This window comes from Heloderma suspectum, chromosome 1, assembly GCF_057233095.1.
Source record: "Heloderma suspectum isolate Gila_16-S chromosome 1, 16-S_ref, whole genome shotgun sequence".
Classification (NCBI taxonomy): domain Eukaryota; kingdom Metazoa; phylum Chordata; class Lepidosauria; order Squamata; family Helodermatidae; genus Heloderma; species Heloderma suspectum.
In genome coordinates this window covers 380939050-380956757 of record NC_139458.1, presented here as the reverse complement: position 1 = coordinate 380956757, position 17708 = coordinate 380939050, and the positions used below count along the sequence as shown (strand labels likewise).

Here is a 17708-nt window from a genome sequence, read left to right as displayed (position 1 = left end):
GCTATAGAGTAGACACGGGGGGCCCAATCCGGATCTTAAGAGGCCCCCTATCCCCACACTAGGGTCTTAACTTGGATCAGGTCTGCACCTACTCTAGAGTAAAAATGAAAACAGATGTAGCTGGGAGATATGAATGTAAGGTAACGTCTGTTTTGGCCCTCAGAAACCTTCTCCACCCTTCCATTTCATCTGCCATGATCTGTAAGAACTGTCATAGAGTGTCCATTTAAACTTACTGGGTTGGATCCAGGATCTGCCTTCCACTGATGGAAGGTGCCTCTGCCCAGTTTTCGGAGATTCCCCTCCCCTCCGCACCATAGTTCACCCCATTCAGCAGGGTCCTCTGACCGTCTGTGTAACATTTTCAGGGGGTTGGAGGAGCTGTCATGGAGAGGAGGAATAGGAAAACCAGCTTCCTGCAACCCTGTTGTCTGCACCTAAATCTTGATCCAACCTATAATGAATGTGACACTCAGAAAGGCATTCTCAGTGGCTGCCCCTGGACAGTCCAACAACTTCCAAGAGGCAGCCAGGGACGAGCATCTTCCAGAAACAATGCAAGATTTCTTGATTACAGTTGGCTTTCCAAGGCCAATGATTTTGGGAGAAGCAGGTTGAGGGAGTTACCCACTGTTTGGGATGGGATAACCTGATCCGATGTTCTAAAGATCAACACGCCATAGGAACCTGGAATGTAAGATCTATGAGCCAGGGCAAATTCGATGTGGTTATTGGGGAGATGTCAAGATTAAATATAGACATTTTGGGTGTCAGTCAACTGAAATGGACGGGAACGGGCCACTTCACATCAAATGACCACCAGATCTACTACTGTGGACAAGAGGACCACAGAAGAAATGGAGTAGCCTTCATAATTAATAATAAAGTGGCTAAAGCAGTGCTTGGATACAATCCAAAAAATGACAGAATAATCTCAATTCGAATTCAGGGTAAGCCATTTAACATCACAGTGATCCAAATATACGCCCCAACCACAGATACTGAAGAAGCAGATCAGTTCTATGAGGATCTGCAGCACCTACTGGATAGTACGCCAAACAAAGATGTTATTTTCATTACAGACTGGAATGCTAAGGTGGGTAGCCAAACGACACCTGGAATTACAGGGAAGCATGGTCTGGGAGAACAAAATGAAGCAGGACATAGGCTGATAGAATTTTGCCAAGACAACTCACTGTGCATAACAAACACTCTCTTCCAACAACCTAAGAGATGACTTTATACATGGACTTCACGAGATGGTCGACACCGAAATCAGATTGACTACATGCTTTGTAGCCAAAGGTGGCGGACATATATGCAGTTGGTAAAAACAAGACCTGGAGCTGACTGTAGTTCAGATCACGAACTTCTTATTGCACAGTTTAGAATCAGACTAAAGAGAATAGGGAAGACCCACAGATCAGTTAGATATGAGCTCACTAATATTCCTAATGAATATGCAGTGGAGGTGAAGAATAGATTTAAGGGACTAGATTTAGTAGATAGGGTCCCGGAAGAACTATGGACAGAAGTTCGCAACATTGTTCAGGAGGCGGCAACAAAAAACGTCCCAAAGAAAAAGAAAACCAAGAAGGTAAGATGGCTGTCTCCTGAGACACTGGAAGCAGCCCAAGAAAGAAGGAAAGCAAAAGGCAACAGTGATAGGGGGAGATATGCCCAATTAAATGCAAAATTCCAGAGGTTAGCCAGAAGAGATAAGGAATTATTTTTAAACAAGGAATGTGTGGAAGCGGAAGAAGATAACAGAAGAGGAAGGAAAAGAGACCTCTTCCAGAAAATTAGAAACATCGGAGGTAAATTCCAGGCAAAAATGGGTATGATCAAAAACAAAGATGGCAAGGACCTAACAGAAGCAGAAGAGGTCAAGAAAAGGTGGCAAGAATATACGGAAGTTCTGTATAGGAAAGATAATAATATCAGGGATAGATTTGACGGTGTGTTCAGTGAGCTAGAGCCAGACATCCTGAAGAGTGAGGTTGAATGGGCCATAAGAAGCATTGCTAATAACAAGGCAGCAGGAGATGACGGTATCCCAGCTGAACTGTTTAAAATCTTGCAAGATGATGCTGTCAAGGTGATGCATGCCATATGCCAGCAAATTTGGAAAACACAAGAATGGCCAACAGATTGGAAAAAATCAACTTATATCCCCATACCAAAAAAGGGAAGCACCAAAGAATGTTCAAACTATTGAACAGTGGCACTTATTTCACATGCCAGTAAAGTAATGCTCAAGATCTTGCAGGGTAGACTCCAGCAATTCATGGAACGAGAATTGCCAGATGTACAAGCACGGTTTAGAAAAGGCAGAGGAACTAGAGACCAAATTGCCAATATCCGCTGGATAATGGAGAAAGCCAGGGAGTTTCAGAAAAACATCTATTTCTGTTTTATTGACTATTCTAAAGCCTTTGACTGTGTGGATCATCACAAATTGTGGCAAGTTCTTGGTGGTATGGGGATACCAAGTCATCTTGGCTGCCTCCTGAGGAATCTGTATAACGACCAAGTAGCAACGGTAAGAACAGACTATGGAACAACGGACTGGTTTAAGATTGGGAAAGGAGTACAGCAGGGTTGTATACTCTCACCCTACCTATTCAACCTGTATGCAGAACACATCATGCGACGTGCTGGGCTTGATGAATCCAAGGCTGGAGTTGAAATTGCTGGAAGAAATATGAACAATCTCAGATATGCAGATGATACCACTTTGATGGCTGAAAGCGAGGAGGAGCTGAGGAACCTCATGACGAAGGTGAAAGAAGAAAGTGCAAAAGCTGTGTTGCAGTTAAACCTAAAAAAAACCCAAGATTATGGCAACCAGCTGGATTGATAACTGGCAAATAGAGGGAGAAAACGTGGAGGCAGTGACAGACTTTGTCTTTCTAGGCGCGAAGATTACTGCAGACGCTGACTGCAGCCAGGAGATCAGAAGACGCTTACTTCTTGGGAGGACAGCAATGACAAATCTTGATAAAATAGTGAAGAGCAGAGACATCACACTGACAACAAAGGTCCGCATGGTGAATGCAATGGTATTCCCCATAGTAACCTATGGCTGCGAGAGCTGGACCATAAGGAAGGCTGAGCGAAGGAAGATAGATGCTTTTGAACTGTGGTGCTGGAGGAAAATTCTGAAAGTGCCTCGGACTGCAAGATCAAACCAGTCCATCCTCCAGGAAATCAAGCCAGACTGCTCACTTGAGGGAATGATATTAAAGGCAAAACTGAAGTCCTTTGGCCACATAATGAGAAGACAGGACACCCTGGAGAAGATGCTGATGCTAGGGAAAGTGGAAGGCAAAAGGAAGAGGGGCCAACCAAGGGCAAGATGGATGGATGATATTCTGAAGGTGACGGACTCGACCTTGGGGGAGCTGGGGGTGGCAACGGCCCACAGGAAGCTCTGGTGTGGGCTGATCCATGAAGTCACGAAGAGTCGGAAGCGACTGTCCAAATAAACAACAACAAACTAGCAAATAAATAAATGAGCAGGAGAAGCATTAGGGATGGGTGCCCAACACCCTATCTTGGTGAGGACTGCGACTGCCTCATACTCCAAGCCTCTTAACACACACTTTGCTGTTGGCATTTCCATGCTTCCTCATATGCCTCAGCTCACTGCCCCCTTAGGACCAAACTAGACATGACAGGGGCAGCCATCTTGTTTGTTCATGTGTCTGTCCTGTTAACATAAAGTAGGAGGCGAAGAATCTATGTTTTACATCAAAAGTGGTGTGTGTGAGCAGAACTCATCTAGTTCCGGTACTCCTGGGCCCCATCTACATGGGGCTTTTACTCCGGTTCTACTCCACCCCCAAATCGACATTGTCAGATGATGCACACTGCTCTCTGTAGCTGGCCCGGTGTTTCTTGTCCTAAATCTGTTTTTTTTTTCAAAGTCATTTTGTGTTGGATTTTCCTGTCACAGCAGTTTCAGTGCTGTTCGGGAGTCTGTGTGACCTCAGCCGGCTTTGGCGCAGGCTGGTGGAAGCGGCGCTGACTGGTGGAAGGGAAAATAGTGTGGGGCGGAGGCGTGGGGAGAGCAGAAGGGTAAACATGTCTACCCGGAAGTAACTCATTGCTTTCATTTCCACGTCGCTTCCTCTCACTTTAAATAGTCAAGCTGGCGGGTGTTGGGGGGCAGCCCTGTTGTTTTGAAACTGTGCAGCTATGAAGGAGCACAGCTGAGAAATGGTGGATGCCTGTTCATTCAAAGCGCCGCAGCTAAGAAAGGGTGGATGATTTTCATGAACATGTACTCAGAAGCACTACACCGAGCCCACGTTGGGGGCGGGGGAGCATGTTTAATGGGCAATTAATATATATCAAAGACAACCTGCTAGCCGCTCTCCCTCCTCGCCAGCTCCGCGCGCTCTACTCTCAACACCTCTTGCATTCCCGCTCATTCTGCTCAGTCTCCGGACAGCAGCGGCTGCCTGCTTGTCTGTCTCCCTCATAAATGTGTGTGCGTATGTGGGGTATACAGGGTTTGTCATGAACACCTACTCATAAGTAAGTCCTGCACTGCACTTGGTTGAACAGGCGAAGGAGGGGGAGCAAGCCTCCACTCGTTGGCTGCCCCACACCTACGCAATTGCTGACGTTCATTTCTACTTGCGGCGGGAGTCACCCTCCCCACCACGACGAATGCAGCTTCATTTCCCACATGCACTGCAAAAGCGGAGGAATACAGCACCACATGCACTGTGGAAAGAGTGAATGCGATTCTGTGAAAATGTGGATTTTGCCCAAATTGCTTCACAAAGTGTTTCCGTTTAGACTGGCCCCTGAAGTAAGCAGAGTTGGAGGGAAAGTGCCTCAAATGATATGCACAGTGACATAGGGCTGAAGAGGGTTCAGCACACCTCACCCCCGTACCTCTTTATTGTTAAAAATATGAATATGAATAAACAAAGGTGGCTGCCCTCTTCGTGTTGTGTTGGAATGCTCCCAGCACAGAACTTCTAAGCTCCCCATTACTATGTTAAAGACTGACCTCCTATTCATCTGCTGTATCTCCTGCTTCTTGGCAAGTTTCTGTTCCATGATAGTATCTGTCCCTTGCATCATGGCACAAGAATGTGGCCCATATGAGCTCCCTGGCCAATCCTGAATTAAATTTATTCTGCTGTCAGAAGGTCCATTCAACTAACTTGGTGTCATTGAAACCCCTGAGCCTTCTGCATTGTCCATTCACTACAACATCTGGCTTATGGCTTATAATGAGTGAATGGTCCATCTGGCTCAGTACATATGATCATGACTGGGGGCAAGGTTGCAGCTAAAACTCTCCAGGAGATCCCATGTCAAGACGCCGGAGATAAGACTGAGGCGCTACATAAGCAAAACACACTCCAGAAGAGGAAAGGTCCTACCCTTAACTTCATCTCATGCTGCTATCTTGTTCTACCACCCCTCCCTCAGGCCCAGAAGAAATTTCTCCAAACTTCTGACCCTCAAATAAAAGGGCTCCTGAAACAAAAGGGTGACTTTCTGCCTGCCTCCCTTGCAAATGAGCTCAGACCCTACTCCTCAAAGGCAGTCTAAAGACACTTATTTTAAGTAACTCATCAAATGGGAGAAATGCTGAATTTCTTCCAAGCTTTGTTCTTGCGGTCAGCACTGATGCAATGTTCTGTCACCGCTCCAAGACAGCTAAGGTCAGCCAGCTACAGAAGTGGCTTCCTTCCAAGCGCAGCCCAAGGTCCAGCTGCAAACTACCATAGAGGGCTAAATTTGTAAACATGGTATCTGAAATCCCACTGAAGGAAAGGGGGTCAATACCAGCTGCTCTTAAATGGTGAGCGTATGGAACAAGGAGCTTAACACTACTGTGTGCAGAACACTGACAGCACACATACCTTAGAGCTTTTGCAAAATAAGACTTAAAATCATCAAGGAGAGGACGTATAAGTCAGGGGGGAAAAAACAGCCGAGATACATGACTCAGAAGTGCAATAAATTTAAGATTAAGGTTTGGGTGCATATCCCTCCCAAAGCGGTTGTGACTCAGTGAAAACAAGTTCATGCTAAGGGCACATCGACACTACAAAGTTAAGCTGGTTTCAATCCTGCTTCATGTTCAGTTCCACCTTTCCCAAGGATCTCTGGAGATTTCAGTTCTCTGAAGATATACATGAGTTCAGGTGGGGAAGAGAATAAAATGCCTAGCTGACAATTCTCATCACCTTCCCCAAAACACACCCGTTTAGTATAAGTGTGTCCACAGGGGAGTCCTAAATGAAGTTAGAGGCTTGACATGGAGGAGTGTCAGAACATAAAGGTGAGCCAAAACAAGAGAGGGTGAACTGAAACAGTTCACAGAGAATAGCTAGTGGCATAGGGTTGTCAGTGAGGCCATCTTTCTGCAATGGAAAAGTGACTCCCTATAAAGACTGGAAAAGCTAAGCCAACCCTCAGAAATTGGTCATTGTTAGACACAATTTAGAAGGCAAGAATAGTCCCATATTTAATCCGAGTACAGGAGGAGCCGGCGTTAAAGAGACAAGACAAAACACAGGTAACTGAGTCCTAGTTGATCTACATTTGTTGGAAGATGTCTCTTCCCATGCTGTGTCCTGTTCAGTGTTTGCAATGAACCCAGGTGGTGGACTTGCCTCAGGTGTAACCCCATTTCCTCCTGTGACATTTTCCCCAGAATTTTCTCATTTGCACTTCTCTCTGGCAGAAAAGAAGGAGGCTGGAAGTGAACAAGGAAGACACTTTGCACAAGGACACAAAAAGATGCCATCGTGGGGAACAGCCTTTGAGGGACAGGAGGTAGGAGAAGTGCCCTGACATTTTCCACTATTGTGTGCCTTCAAAATTGTAGCTAGGGTCCCCATGGAACGAGTAACCTTCTATGGATGCTTGCGAACAGCCTTCCCTGACCAGGTGTCTTCCAGATGTGTTGAACTACAATTCCCAGAACCCAGGGGAGTTGCCGTCCAACACATCTGGAGAACACCAGGTCAGAGAAGGCTGCTTAAGCAAGTCGTTGGCACTGCCTGGGTCCTTTATGCTGGCTAAGTCTCCCAGATTACATGTTGAGATGCTGCACTTGCTGCAGTAGAGCGCACACATCTGCCCACAGAAGAGATGTCAGAGCTCTCTCTACAGACAAGAACCCAGAAGCTTGGAAAGGCGGTGTGCGAATTACTAAGACTGCAATCCTAGACACACATTTTAGGGATTAAGTCCCATTGCATTCAGTGAGATTTCCTTCTTCAGATGCAAACATCCTTAGGGTTGCACTGGAACGTATCCTTCTGCCACTTCCACATCACGTACAAAGTAGCCATTATATGGCTTGGGTAGTAGTAGAACATACCCTAGATTCCGACCCATGTTTGGTGCATGCCTAAACAGAGCCAGGAGGAATCCCAGAATAGGCAGCCCTTAAGTATACATGTCCACCCACTTCTATAGATGGATAATGTGCAGATGAGCTGTGGGGGAAACCTTAATTTTTTAAAAGGCAATTTGCTTCTATGAGATCCATGCCAACTACTTTAACCAAGCACTGAAAACATGGAACAGCACCACTGGGGGGCTGTCTTCATGAGCAATTTAGCACGAAGTTAGAGCAGTCTGAATTCCTTCATGACAGATGACGTGGTCACCAATCCGCTGCCAACCAGCCATTTCCCTCTTTAAAGGCTGCATTTTCTGAAACTCCTTTTACTCCAACTTTTTTACTGAAAGCGGCTCCCTGGCGGTTTTACCACAGTGTGCCATGAGTCCCATCCCCTGCATTAAATGCTGGGCATGCCTCTGTGACTGGGCAGTGATGTGGTCAAGGGGGTGGGATGCCCCATTCCCTCTTGTTTCCCCAGGGGAAGTAGTTTTTGCCATTGAGAAAATCCCCAGGAGCGCAGCAGAGACCCCTCATGTTACAGCAGTAGTGGGGACACTCATTCACCTTAGGTAGTCTGCTTTTAATCTTTAATGTATCCCCCCTTCTGTGCATGTTTACACGGAAGTAAGAAATAAATGTCACTCCCCTGCAGTGAAAGGGTTAAAGACTAACTTTAGTAACTCGCCCTAAAGTGCTCTTTCGCTTCTCCGATGTGCTCTTAAATCGATGCTGTGCTTCTTTGATGTTCTGTAGTTTCAAGTCGTGCCTCTGTTATGTAAAGTCCCTTCCCCACTTTATCAATCTTTTGTGTTTACCAGAGTTTCTCACTGAGAGCAGGGAGGAAGAGAAAGGGAGAAGGGAGGGGGGTTAGAAGCAATAACGCCACAGCAGAGTGCTGGAATGGAGCAAAACTGAGGGGCTGAGCTGTTCTCAGGGGAGGCCTTCAGATGCTGCACTCAAGAATTGGGGATTTTGGCTTCTCAAGGCAAAAGTGCACACTTGGGGAAAAAGGGGTAGGAGCAATAACTCCACAGCAGATTGCTGGAATGGGGTAAAATTGGGGTGGGGGGAAACTCTCAGGGGGATCCTCAGATGCTGCACTTAAGAACTGGGGATTTTGGCTTCTTCAGGGAAATCTGCACACATGGGGAAAACTAGTTGCTCTCCATTCATAATAATGTATATGCCTTGACTGGGGGCAGGGGACAAGCCTCTCTCATTGGTTGAGCAGCTCAGTTCTACTCCCCTCATCCCACTTGGAAGTATGGTCCTTTCAAGTGCTGTATGACCCCTGAAAACCAGATTTTAAAGGTATGGTACATTCAGCTTATCTTGCTTCGTGTGACCCTGACAGAGCAAAGCTGATTCCATGAATATCCGGGTAATACTCCAACACAATTCGCATTCTGTTGTCGTGAAGATTCCCCCACAGTAGTTGGAGGTGTTACTTATATAATCATTATAGAACTCTACAGGCTCATATGGACTTGGGCATAGCAAGGACAAAAATGAGACTATGTAGCCATCTTCTATAGTTGTGTTTGCCTTTCGTTAAATTTGGAAGACTCAGAGAGTCACCTCTTCCCACAACTTACTGAGGCTTACTTTTAACAAAAAGTGAGAATACCTATCTTGTTGCAATCCTGCCACACTCTACTTTATTGAAACAAACATGTCTAAGGGACATTCTGCATGATCAGTGCACAATTTGCACATCTGTCCTCTAAGCAGTGCTTTTCCTGCTATTACATAATATGAGCACTTCTGAGCATAATATTTTATACCTGGATGGCACAGTAATGGACAGGATGTGGGCCAAGAAACTGAAGCTCAATTAAGATGGAGGTATTATTGGTGGGTAGTAGGGATGCCAGAGAAATCCACAACAGATTCAGATGATATTGGATTTCTGTAAATCTGACCTGTGGATTCTGGAGTGGACCAGCTTTTTCCAAGTCACATGGATTCCATGGACTTGTGGAATTTTTTTTACTTACGGGGGCATGGGGGCGATTTGCGTGTGTTCTTGCACAAGTGCACATTCACGGAAGTGTGAATTTGCAAATGAACACAGTTCTTGTACAAAAAAATCCAATTCCATCAATGAGCGGATGACAGGACAAAAGACACAGACCAAACAGATCTAACAAAATCTATACATCCTTAGTGGGAAATTCACCTGATCAAAGAGGCGGGATACAATCTGTTAAGCACCAGGTTTGCCTGTCTGCATGTGACATTACAGCTAATGCCCATGGTGGCTGGGAATTATGGGAGTTGCAACCCAATGCATCTGGAGGGCACCAGGTGGGGGAAGGCTGAACTTAAGAGTCACCTATAGGAATTTCTAAGGAATCCGACAATGGCTAAAATGTGTTTCTTGCATGCTCTCACTTGTTGTCCTGATGAACCCTTTTGGAGTTCAGTCTTAAGAAGTTGCTCAGGGTATGGCAGTTTCTTCTTAATGCAAGAGCACAGGTTTGGATGACCACTCATTTCTGCAAGAAAGGAGCAGCCAAGTAGAGATCGTATTGGTCACAAAGAATGCTGCCTCATCCAAGCCCATGTTCCTATCCCCTGGACTTGGGTAACCCTAACACATGTTCACACAACAGAGGGATGACGTCAATCTGCATCAGAGGCAATCTGAGCTCCTGCCATTGCTGTCTCCACCATTTACCAGCTATTTTTAATATATATATAGCATTTATATATTGCCCTCCATCCTGTTTAGGATTCCAGGGAAGTGTACGATAATTTATAACTCAAAACAAAAACAAAAGAAATCATAAAACAAGCTAAAATGTACACGTTCAAAGTTAAATGCCTGGGTAAATAAAAATGCCTTTGCCTGGGGCTGAAAAGATTGCAATGCAGATGCCAAGCAAACCTCTATAAGGAAGGACTTTCCACAGCTCAGCTGCTACTACAGAAAATGCCCTCCTCTTTGTTCTAGATTCATGTACCTCTGATAAATGAGATTCTTGGAAGAGGGCTAAAGCAGACAATGCTACCCCATGGTAACACCATGGTCAGTTAATTGAAGAAAATGGCCTGAACTTGGAGTCTGTTGAAATCATATACAAGTCAAATATTGGAAGAGGTCTCTCTGTGTTTGGTGGAAACTTCTGCCCATGGATATCCAGGTTCACAGATAATGCCAGTAACCAACAAGCTCTCAGGCTCCAGACTGGACCCAATGGGTGTTTGAAAGGCTTACTGAGCCAAATTCAAGTTTCAGTGCAATATCTAATCTACCTTCCCTGCCAGTCTTCCACTACTCGGGAGACTGACAGGGAGGACATGTAAAGGTTCACTGAAGTGCCATGTGCAGGCACAGACTGAACAGACTGCTCAAGTCCACTCTCATACTGAAGAGATCCAGCCCCTTCCAGGATAAAGGACCTCCACCAGTTGCATTAATACGCCATCAAACTAACCAAAATATTCCACCATAATCCATGATCCACAAATACAGGCCTTAAAAATTAGAGCAGCCTTCCCCAACCATGTGCCCTCCAAATGTGTTGGACAACAACTCACATCAGCCCCAAACAGCATGGACATTGGTTGGGGAAGGCCGAATTAGGGGATATAAAGAAACATGCCATGTGAAGAGGAGCAACTCTGCCCACTGAAGAATGGCCACCTACCTGGGGTTTCCTTGCTTCTTGCTTTTCTTCCTCTATTCCCACTTCTTTTTTGAGGAAGACCTAGAAGGGAAAATTAAGTAACAGGTGAGGATTCCGCTTTGCCCAACTATAAATAGTTAGGCAGCTAGGAGCTGAGCTATTCAGACTGCAATGACAGAGTGAAGGAGAATTTTCCATGGACAGACTTTACCATGTTTGCCCAACTGTAGCATAAAGGTCTCATGCAGATAAGGCTTTGAGATAAGCTTTGTGATCCCATGCTGGCCAGTGATCCATACTTTTAACAAGGGTTCTCCACCCGTTGCTTCGGTGTCACAAATCCATGGGCAGCCATTCTGAGAGAAGACATCTGCTGACCACCTCGCAATCACCTCCAATGCTTTATTTGGCTACAATATATTGGGTTAATGTCATGCTAACAGAAGTTTGACTTTCTCTCTCTGTCTTCCCCCACTGCAGCCCACCATTCTTCATCTTTATCCAAAGGTTTAGCCTACCTGGTTGGCGAAACAGGAATGAGCAGGTCTTGTACAGAGTAAAATGGTTAAATGTAACCTGGAAGAATAAGTGCTATAGTACCACAAAACATTTTGCCCTCCATTAGCAGCAGAGGGTTAAAGGTACCTTCCTAATGCACACATTTGGCTATCAGTGTGCATTTGGCTATCACAAGCACTAACTCTAGGAATAGGAACTCTATTAGGAGGTAATCGACAAGACTACCACACACTTCTGTGGCGAAAGAGTAAGTCAGCACCCCTACCTCAAACTATGTTGTCTATTCCAACACATTCATTTGGGTGAAGACTGGTTGCAAGCTTGGCTCATTCCTAAGAAATGGCCAATAAATAAGTGGTTGACATATCATGTACATGACTGGGCTCAGTAGGGTAGGGGAAAAGGCTGATTTGGGAAACTTTCCTTGCCAGCAACAAAGGGGATGATGTCACTGCCGCACAGGAGCATCACTCAGGGAATGCAACTGCTTGTCAGAGTTCATGATTCAGAACAAAGACGGGGAAATGCTATTGCAGCAGTGCATCTAATGAAAACTGAGCCCCTAAGTGAGCATATTAGAACACTGACAAGATATGGGTCAGGAATTCAGACAAAAAGTATAGGCTCAGCTTGTGCTTTAGTGCACTCACAGACAACTGCATTTTATGCAGGAATTCCAGATTATGTATACTTCTTGTATTGCTTATTTATACCTTCTCCAGCACCCAGTATCTTGTACTCTTCCAAATAAACTTTCGCTTCTTTTATTATTGTTGGGCTTCCAACAGTGCAAACCTAAGCATGTTTACTTGGAACTAAGTCCCACAGGGCTTACTTTCAAGTGGTATGAAATGAACTGCACTGCAGCCAAAGTGCCATTTTTCTCTGTGAAAAGGTTTGATCAGGACAAATTAAATTACCTTGAATGGCTCAGTTCCATGGAGCGCCCAGATTTCTAGTGGACCTTGCAAATTTGAGGCTCAGTGACAGTGGAAAAAAACCCAGTAGCCCAAGACACACTGTTGGCTGCTCAGAAATCTTTAGTTTGGGGGAGGGGGAGGTTTTCTTTAAATGTATGAATCACCATTTCACAGTTTCTTTGAAGGTTGTCCTTTGCCTCTGTGCATTGATGGAGTATGTGTCTGAGATCAGGGTGGTGGTGGTGGTGGTAGTAAAAAAAAAATAAAAATCTGGACATGTATTAGCTAGACCCCTGAAGCAGGGCTAGACTTCTCCAAATTACATGTGAATAAGAATATTCCACCCTGGAATTAGAGGTAGAAGGCAGGTACACTAATGTGAAAGTTTTAGGTATTTTATTGTCTGGATAAGACTTAAAGGACCTGAACTGTCTGAGAGAAGTGCAGCTCAAAGAAAGTAGACTTCCCTTCCGGCCAAATGCCTATAAGTCCAAGAGGTGATGCTTTGCTCCTATCCTGTTTATGGAACGGCTGGTTGTTAGGAACACTGAATGGCTGTTACCCTGTTGGGCATGGTGCCCTGTGGTCGGAGATGCTCACAATTAAACCTGTCCACATATCTTCCCCACCACAACCCACTTGGCTCTTCCCCCAGCCAGAGCTCAGTAATGAGAGATAAGCTTGCAGGTGACATAAGTGCTTTATTTACATAGGAAGCCCCCTCAATCCATCAGCTGCAGGAAAACAAGGCTGTCAGCGCAAGATGATCTCATCCTTCCTGCAGAGCTGCTCTGCTCGGATTGCGGAGGCAGGGTTCCCACCCCCAAATATCTCATCCCATCCAACAAGCAGCAGCCGGGAGCACATGTGAAGACAAGAAATGAGTTTGTCTTTCTATTGCTTTGGAAAGTGGGAGGTCACAGCAGAGAAGTGACTGGCAGAAACCTTCACTGGCTATCCAAAGGAGGAACCAGTCTGGGTCCTATGGGGCTCAATGCCAGGGAAACATTTAAGGCCTTATAGACAGATTCTTGGCTAAGATTTCAAGGTCAATTTGGAAGATACTTTCCCTGGAGCCTATGAGATAGCATGGTGAGGTAATGCCTTTGCCATACATTACAGAGACACTCGACAAAATCTTGACTTCACTCAAAACCGAGTAAGTGCTCCGGCCTCCGTTTATCCTATTGGGATGCCTTCAGCAATTTCACAAAACTGAATGCTAATGCGACATCCTGAATGCTTAAAATTCTTGTGCAGAAGTGGCTAGGAAACAGCTGAAGTGGTGCACCTATGTAATGGGCAAATGGATCTGATGTGATCCTGAGACAAACACCCCAAAATTTTGCATCTAGAAAGTTTGAAAAGATATGTTGTCAGGCAGAGATATGACAGCCTCTTTCCTATACATATACTTCAAGTAAGAACACAATTAGGCAGAAGCAACACTGGGGATTAGCTTTCAGACTCTCCACAAAACAAATCTGGAACTGGTGTAGCCAGAATCAGGGACACTGGTAGCACTATGTGTATCCAAAAAAAAAACCCTCTGAGCAAGAGCTGAAGGCAGCTCTGGATATGGATTATAAGTATCAACACAGTTCCGTATGGAGAATCAGGATTAGAAAAATAGAAGGCTACACCAGCATCCAATTCCTCTTTACATTCAACGCCCAGGTACTACTGCCACACGCTATACAAATTCTTTCAACTACTTCCAAGCCCATACCAGCATCACTCTGCAGACTACTTTCTTACAAAACCTGCCAGGCACTGACATGTCTGTGTAAAAAGCATGCTGGAAAATGGAAACTTAGATACTTACTAATTGTATGGGTAACTTTTCCTGTTATTGTTCCACCATGCTTAGTTAGTTGCTTTCTCACTAACTACATTATCCACAAGCAACCCACGCTGAACCCCAAAGGTAGATGAACCCAAGAGATACAAAATGGAATAGAAATGGTATCATAGAAGAGAAGGCAAAACTAGAAATCCCTAGGTTAGGCTCTATTCCTAGTTTTCTGAAGGACTGTATGGAAGTCATTATAATCAAAATAGGGTCTTGAGCCATTCAGGGCCTCTGACATACAAACGTGGTGGTGATTATATTGATCCATCTGCATAAAAATATTATCAGATACTGCAGTACATTATGACTTCGTTGCAGGTTAGAGAGGACAGGTGCTTTGTTCTGCCTTAGCCCTGTAGGAAAAATCATCTCATAGTCTCCAATTGTCCCTTGTTTAGTTACTTCTACTAAGATGTGGGGGATAATATGCTTCTTTAAGTCTCGTGTGATCAAAGCTCTCAAGAGGTCTGTCTTCCTCCACAGCCAGATGGGGGAAAGGTTGAGCTACAAAAAACTTTCAAAACACATGTTGGCCCCCACAACCACCCCTCTGGCTACTTGTGATGTCTTCTCACACGATGGGCACAAATTGATCCTGACCTACCTCACAGGGTTCTGGTGAGGATAAAATGGAGAGGGGAGATTATGTAAGCCACCTTGGGTTCCTTGGAGGAAAAAACACAGGATATACATGTAACAATAAATGAATGAATGAATGAAGCCAGGGAGAAGCCAGGTCTGGCCAGGAAGTAATACAGAAAGGTGGAATGCAGAATGGCAGAACATAGCAAAAGAGACCTTACCTTGAATTGTGCCTTTCCTGTTCTGCAGTTGTTGTTGTTGCAGTTCCTCTCAGAGCTGTTCTGGGAAGGGCCCCGAAGCATTCCTCCCTCACCTGGACCAGGTTCCCTGTGCCTGTTGGACAGGGTGATCTTCTTGATGGAGCGGGATAGCGAGTTGCGGTTTATACGGTCTTCATTGGTGTCTACCTCCTCAATGGGGCTGGGGCTGTCAAACCTACCTCCAGTGGGCACTGGGGAAGCATGAGCCAGGTACAGAGACACACGTTCGTTGAGGTTTCGGTGCAAGTCCCGGTTATCTAAAGCAGCTATAGGCATGCTGGGACAGCCATCTCCTGGGAAGTCCAAGGAGCACTTTGGTAGGGAAAGCTTGGTGCTAATCGTGAATGGCTGGACCTTCCTTGCTGTGCCACCGGACATTGCTCCCCTAGCATTGGCTCTGCAGGGTCCACAGGAGACTGTGGGGTCACACAAGCTTTGATAATCCAAACTGCTTGGCTGTAAGCAGCAGAACAGAAAGAAGAATCCTAGCAACAGATGATGAAACCCAGGGCAAAGTCCCCAGAGATGAAGTTCCGGTTCTGCCGCTTTTGCACCATGCAAGAGTCCCAGAGATGGAGATTTTGCCCCACGGGTCCTGTCCTGCCCTTCTCCTCAAGGGGCCACGTTTGGGAACCCTCTTGGACGTGAAGCTCGCTTTGAAATGTCCGAAGGAAGAGGACAACTGCCACCATTCCAGGCCTCTGGGCAGAGCAACAGTGGTGCGGGAAAGCACAGTCAGAAAACAAAAAGGCTGCGAGAGCAGGATTGTGGGTGGGAGCTTGGTCCTAGCTTCAAAGCCAAGAGGAGAAAATCATTCCGAGAGGCTGGAAGGGTTTGTCTGGGGGTGGACCTTGAGAGATGAGATCAGAAATGAAATCTTCTCCCCAGAGCCCGACAGTTGCTGAATGCTCCCTGGTCTCCCCTCTTCCTTGGGCAGGAAGAGGGCCCTCCTCCTCACGAGGAGCTCACAGCCCCTTCCGCGGGAGAAGAGCTCTTTGCAGGCTGACCTTCTGCGCCTCTCCCCCGCCCAGGGACGCTCCACTTCGAAAGTCTCGGCATGGGCGGTGACAGGTGCTGCTGCTGCTGCTTGTGCTACCTACCTGCAAAGTTGGCAGTGTGGCCCGGGGGGGGGGACGGTGCCCCCCTCTTTGGCCGGCTCCCCCCCTCCAGCCTGGCCTCTCAGGCCTCGTCCACCTTCTTGCGCAGGTTGAGGACGCAGAGCAGGCAGGTGAGCACGGCCTCGCGGGACTGCCGGGAAGTCAGGCGGGCCCCCAGGCGCCGAAGCAGCGGCAGGAGGCGCTTGCGAGCCACGAGCAACAGGCGGGTCAGCAGGGCGCGCAGGAGCAGGAGGGCGAGCAGCGGAGCGGGCATGCTGCGCCGGGCGGGGATCTGCGGGGGGAGGCACAGAGACACACAGCGGGGTCAGAAGCCGCGGGAGGGGGCGGCGAGCGGCGCATCCTCCTGCTCGGCCTCAGCAGCGTGGGTGGGGGCATCCCGCCGTCGCCCCTCTCCTCTCCCTCCGGGCTCAGCCTTCCCTCCTTGCACAGCCTGAACTCTTCTCTCCCGCTCCCTATATTTAGCCCAGCCCTTCAGGCAGGGAGTTGTTTAGCATGAGGTAATGCGGCTTGGGCAAAGGGGAAAAAGACGGCTTCCAAAAAAACTTGCAGCCTTCCACTATCGCCCGGGGTGGGGACGACGACAGCGAGCTCCTCCGCTCCGGGGAACCGCCGCCATCTGCGGGAGTTTGGAGTTGCTGGAAGAGGAAAATGGGGGACAGAGAAAGACGGGATGGGCGCAAAAAGCGGGAGAAGGGCGAACAAGCACCCCGCATGCAGTGCGTAAGGAGACGCAGCAGCAGCTAGGATTGCAACTCCCCCCTTCCTGTCCGGACTCCTGTGCCTTTAGCAGCTGCGCGACAGAAATTCAGCAGGTGAAGCTCTTCCCCCTCACGTTCTCGGTGGCGAGAAATACTTTTGCCTGCTGTATTTCTGCTGCCGTTAGGAGCCCAGCGCCGGACCCAGCTTGAAGTCTCCGCCGGATCTCTTTCAAAGCGGCCAAGGGGCGGCTGGGTGTGAGGGAGTTTTCGGCACCTGCAAGCCGAGGACAAGAGGCGGGGCAAACTTTCTGCAACCTCAGGAGAAGTATTTTCCTTGAGGGGGTCAAAGTGCGTGTGCGGCGGGGGGGGGGGTGTAGATCTAAACTGCAAGCCCTCAGGAATGGCATGGAAGTTTCGTTTTATCACGCCGCCGCCGCCGCCACCCAGCCTAGAACGGGGCTCTAGGGCAGGAGACAGACTGCACGGGGCGGTGGCGAGGGGTGTTTTCTCTCCTCCTCCTCCCGCCTAGACGGAGGATTCCGGGACAGGGGGGCTTCCAAGCCAGGGCTACAGGTTCTCTCTCCTCCTGGGGTCGATTGCGGGCGGCTGGAGAGGGTGGAACCTTCTCCCGAAGTGCCCGGCGTTGCCCTAGCAACGGAGCGCGTCGGAGGCGATGATGCAATTGAATTCCACAAGGATAGGCTGGCTCAAAAGCACACGGGGACTCGCAAAGGAAACTT

At 47.2% G+C, this 17708-nt stretch overlaps 1 protein-coding gene across 1 annotated transcript in view; it reads right to left on the bottom strand.

Moving 5' to 3' along the window:
- LOC146359937 (uncharacterized) overlaps window positions 1-16429 on the bottom strand; it is a 66255-nt gene extending 49826 nt beyond the window's left edge. The window contains exons 1-2 of the mRNA XM_084832409.1: window positions 15114-16429; window positions 11041-11100 (exon numbers count right to left, since the gene is read on the bottom strand). Of these exons, the coding sequence (XP_084688535.1) occupies window positions 11041-11100; window positions 15114-15530 (477 nt within the window). The 5' untranslated portion in view covers window positions 15531-16429. The remainder of the gene's footprint in view (window positions 1-11040; window positions 11101-15113) is intronic.
- Between the last annotated feature and the right edge of the window lie 1279 nt (window positions 16430-17708).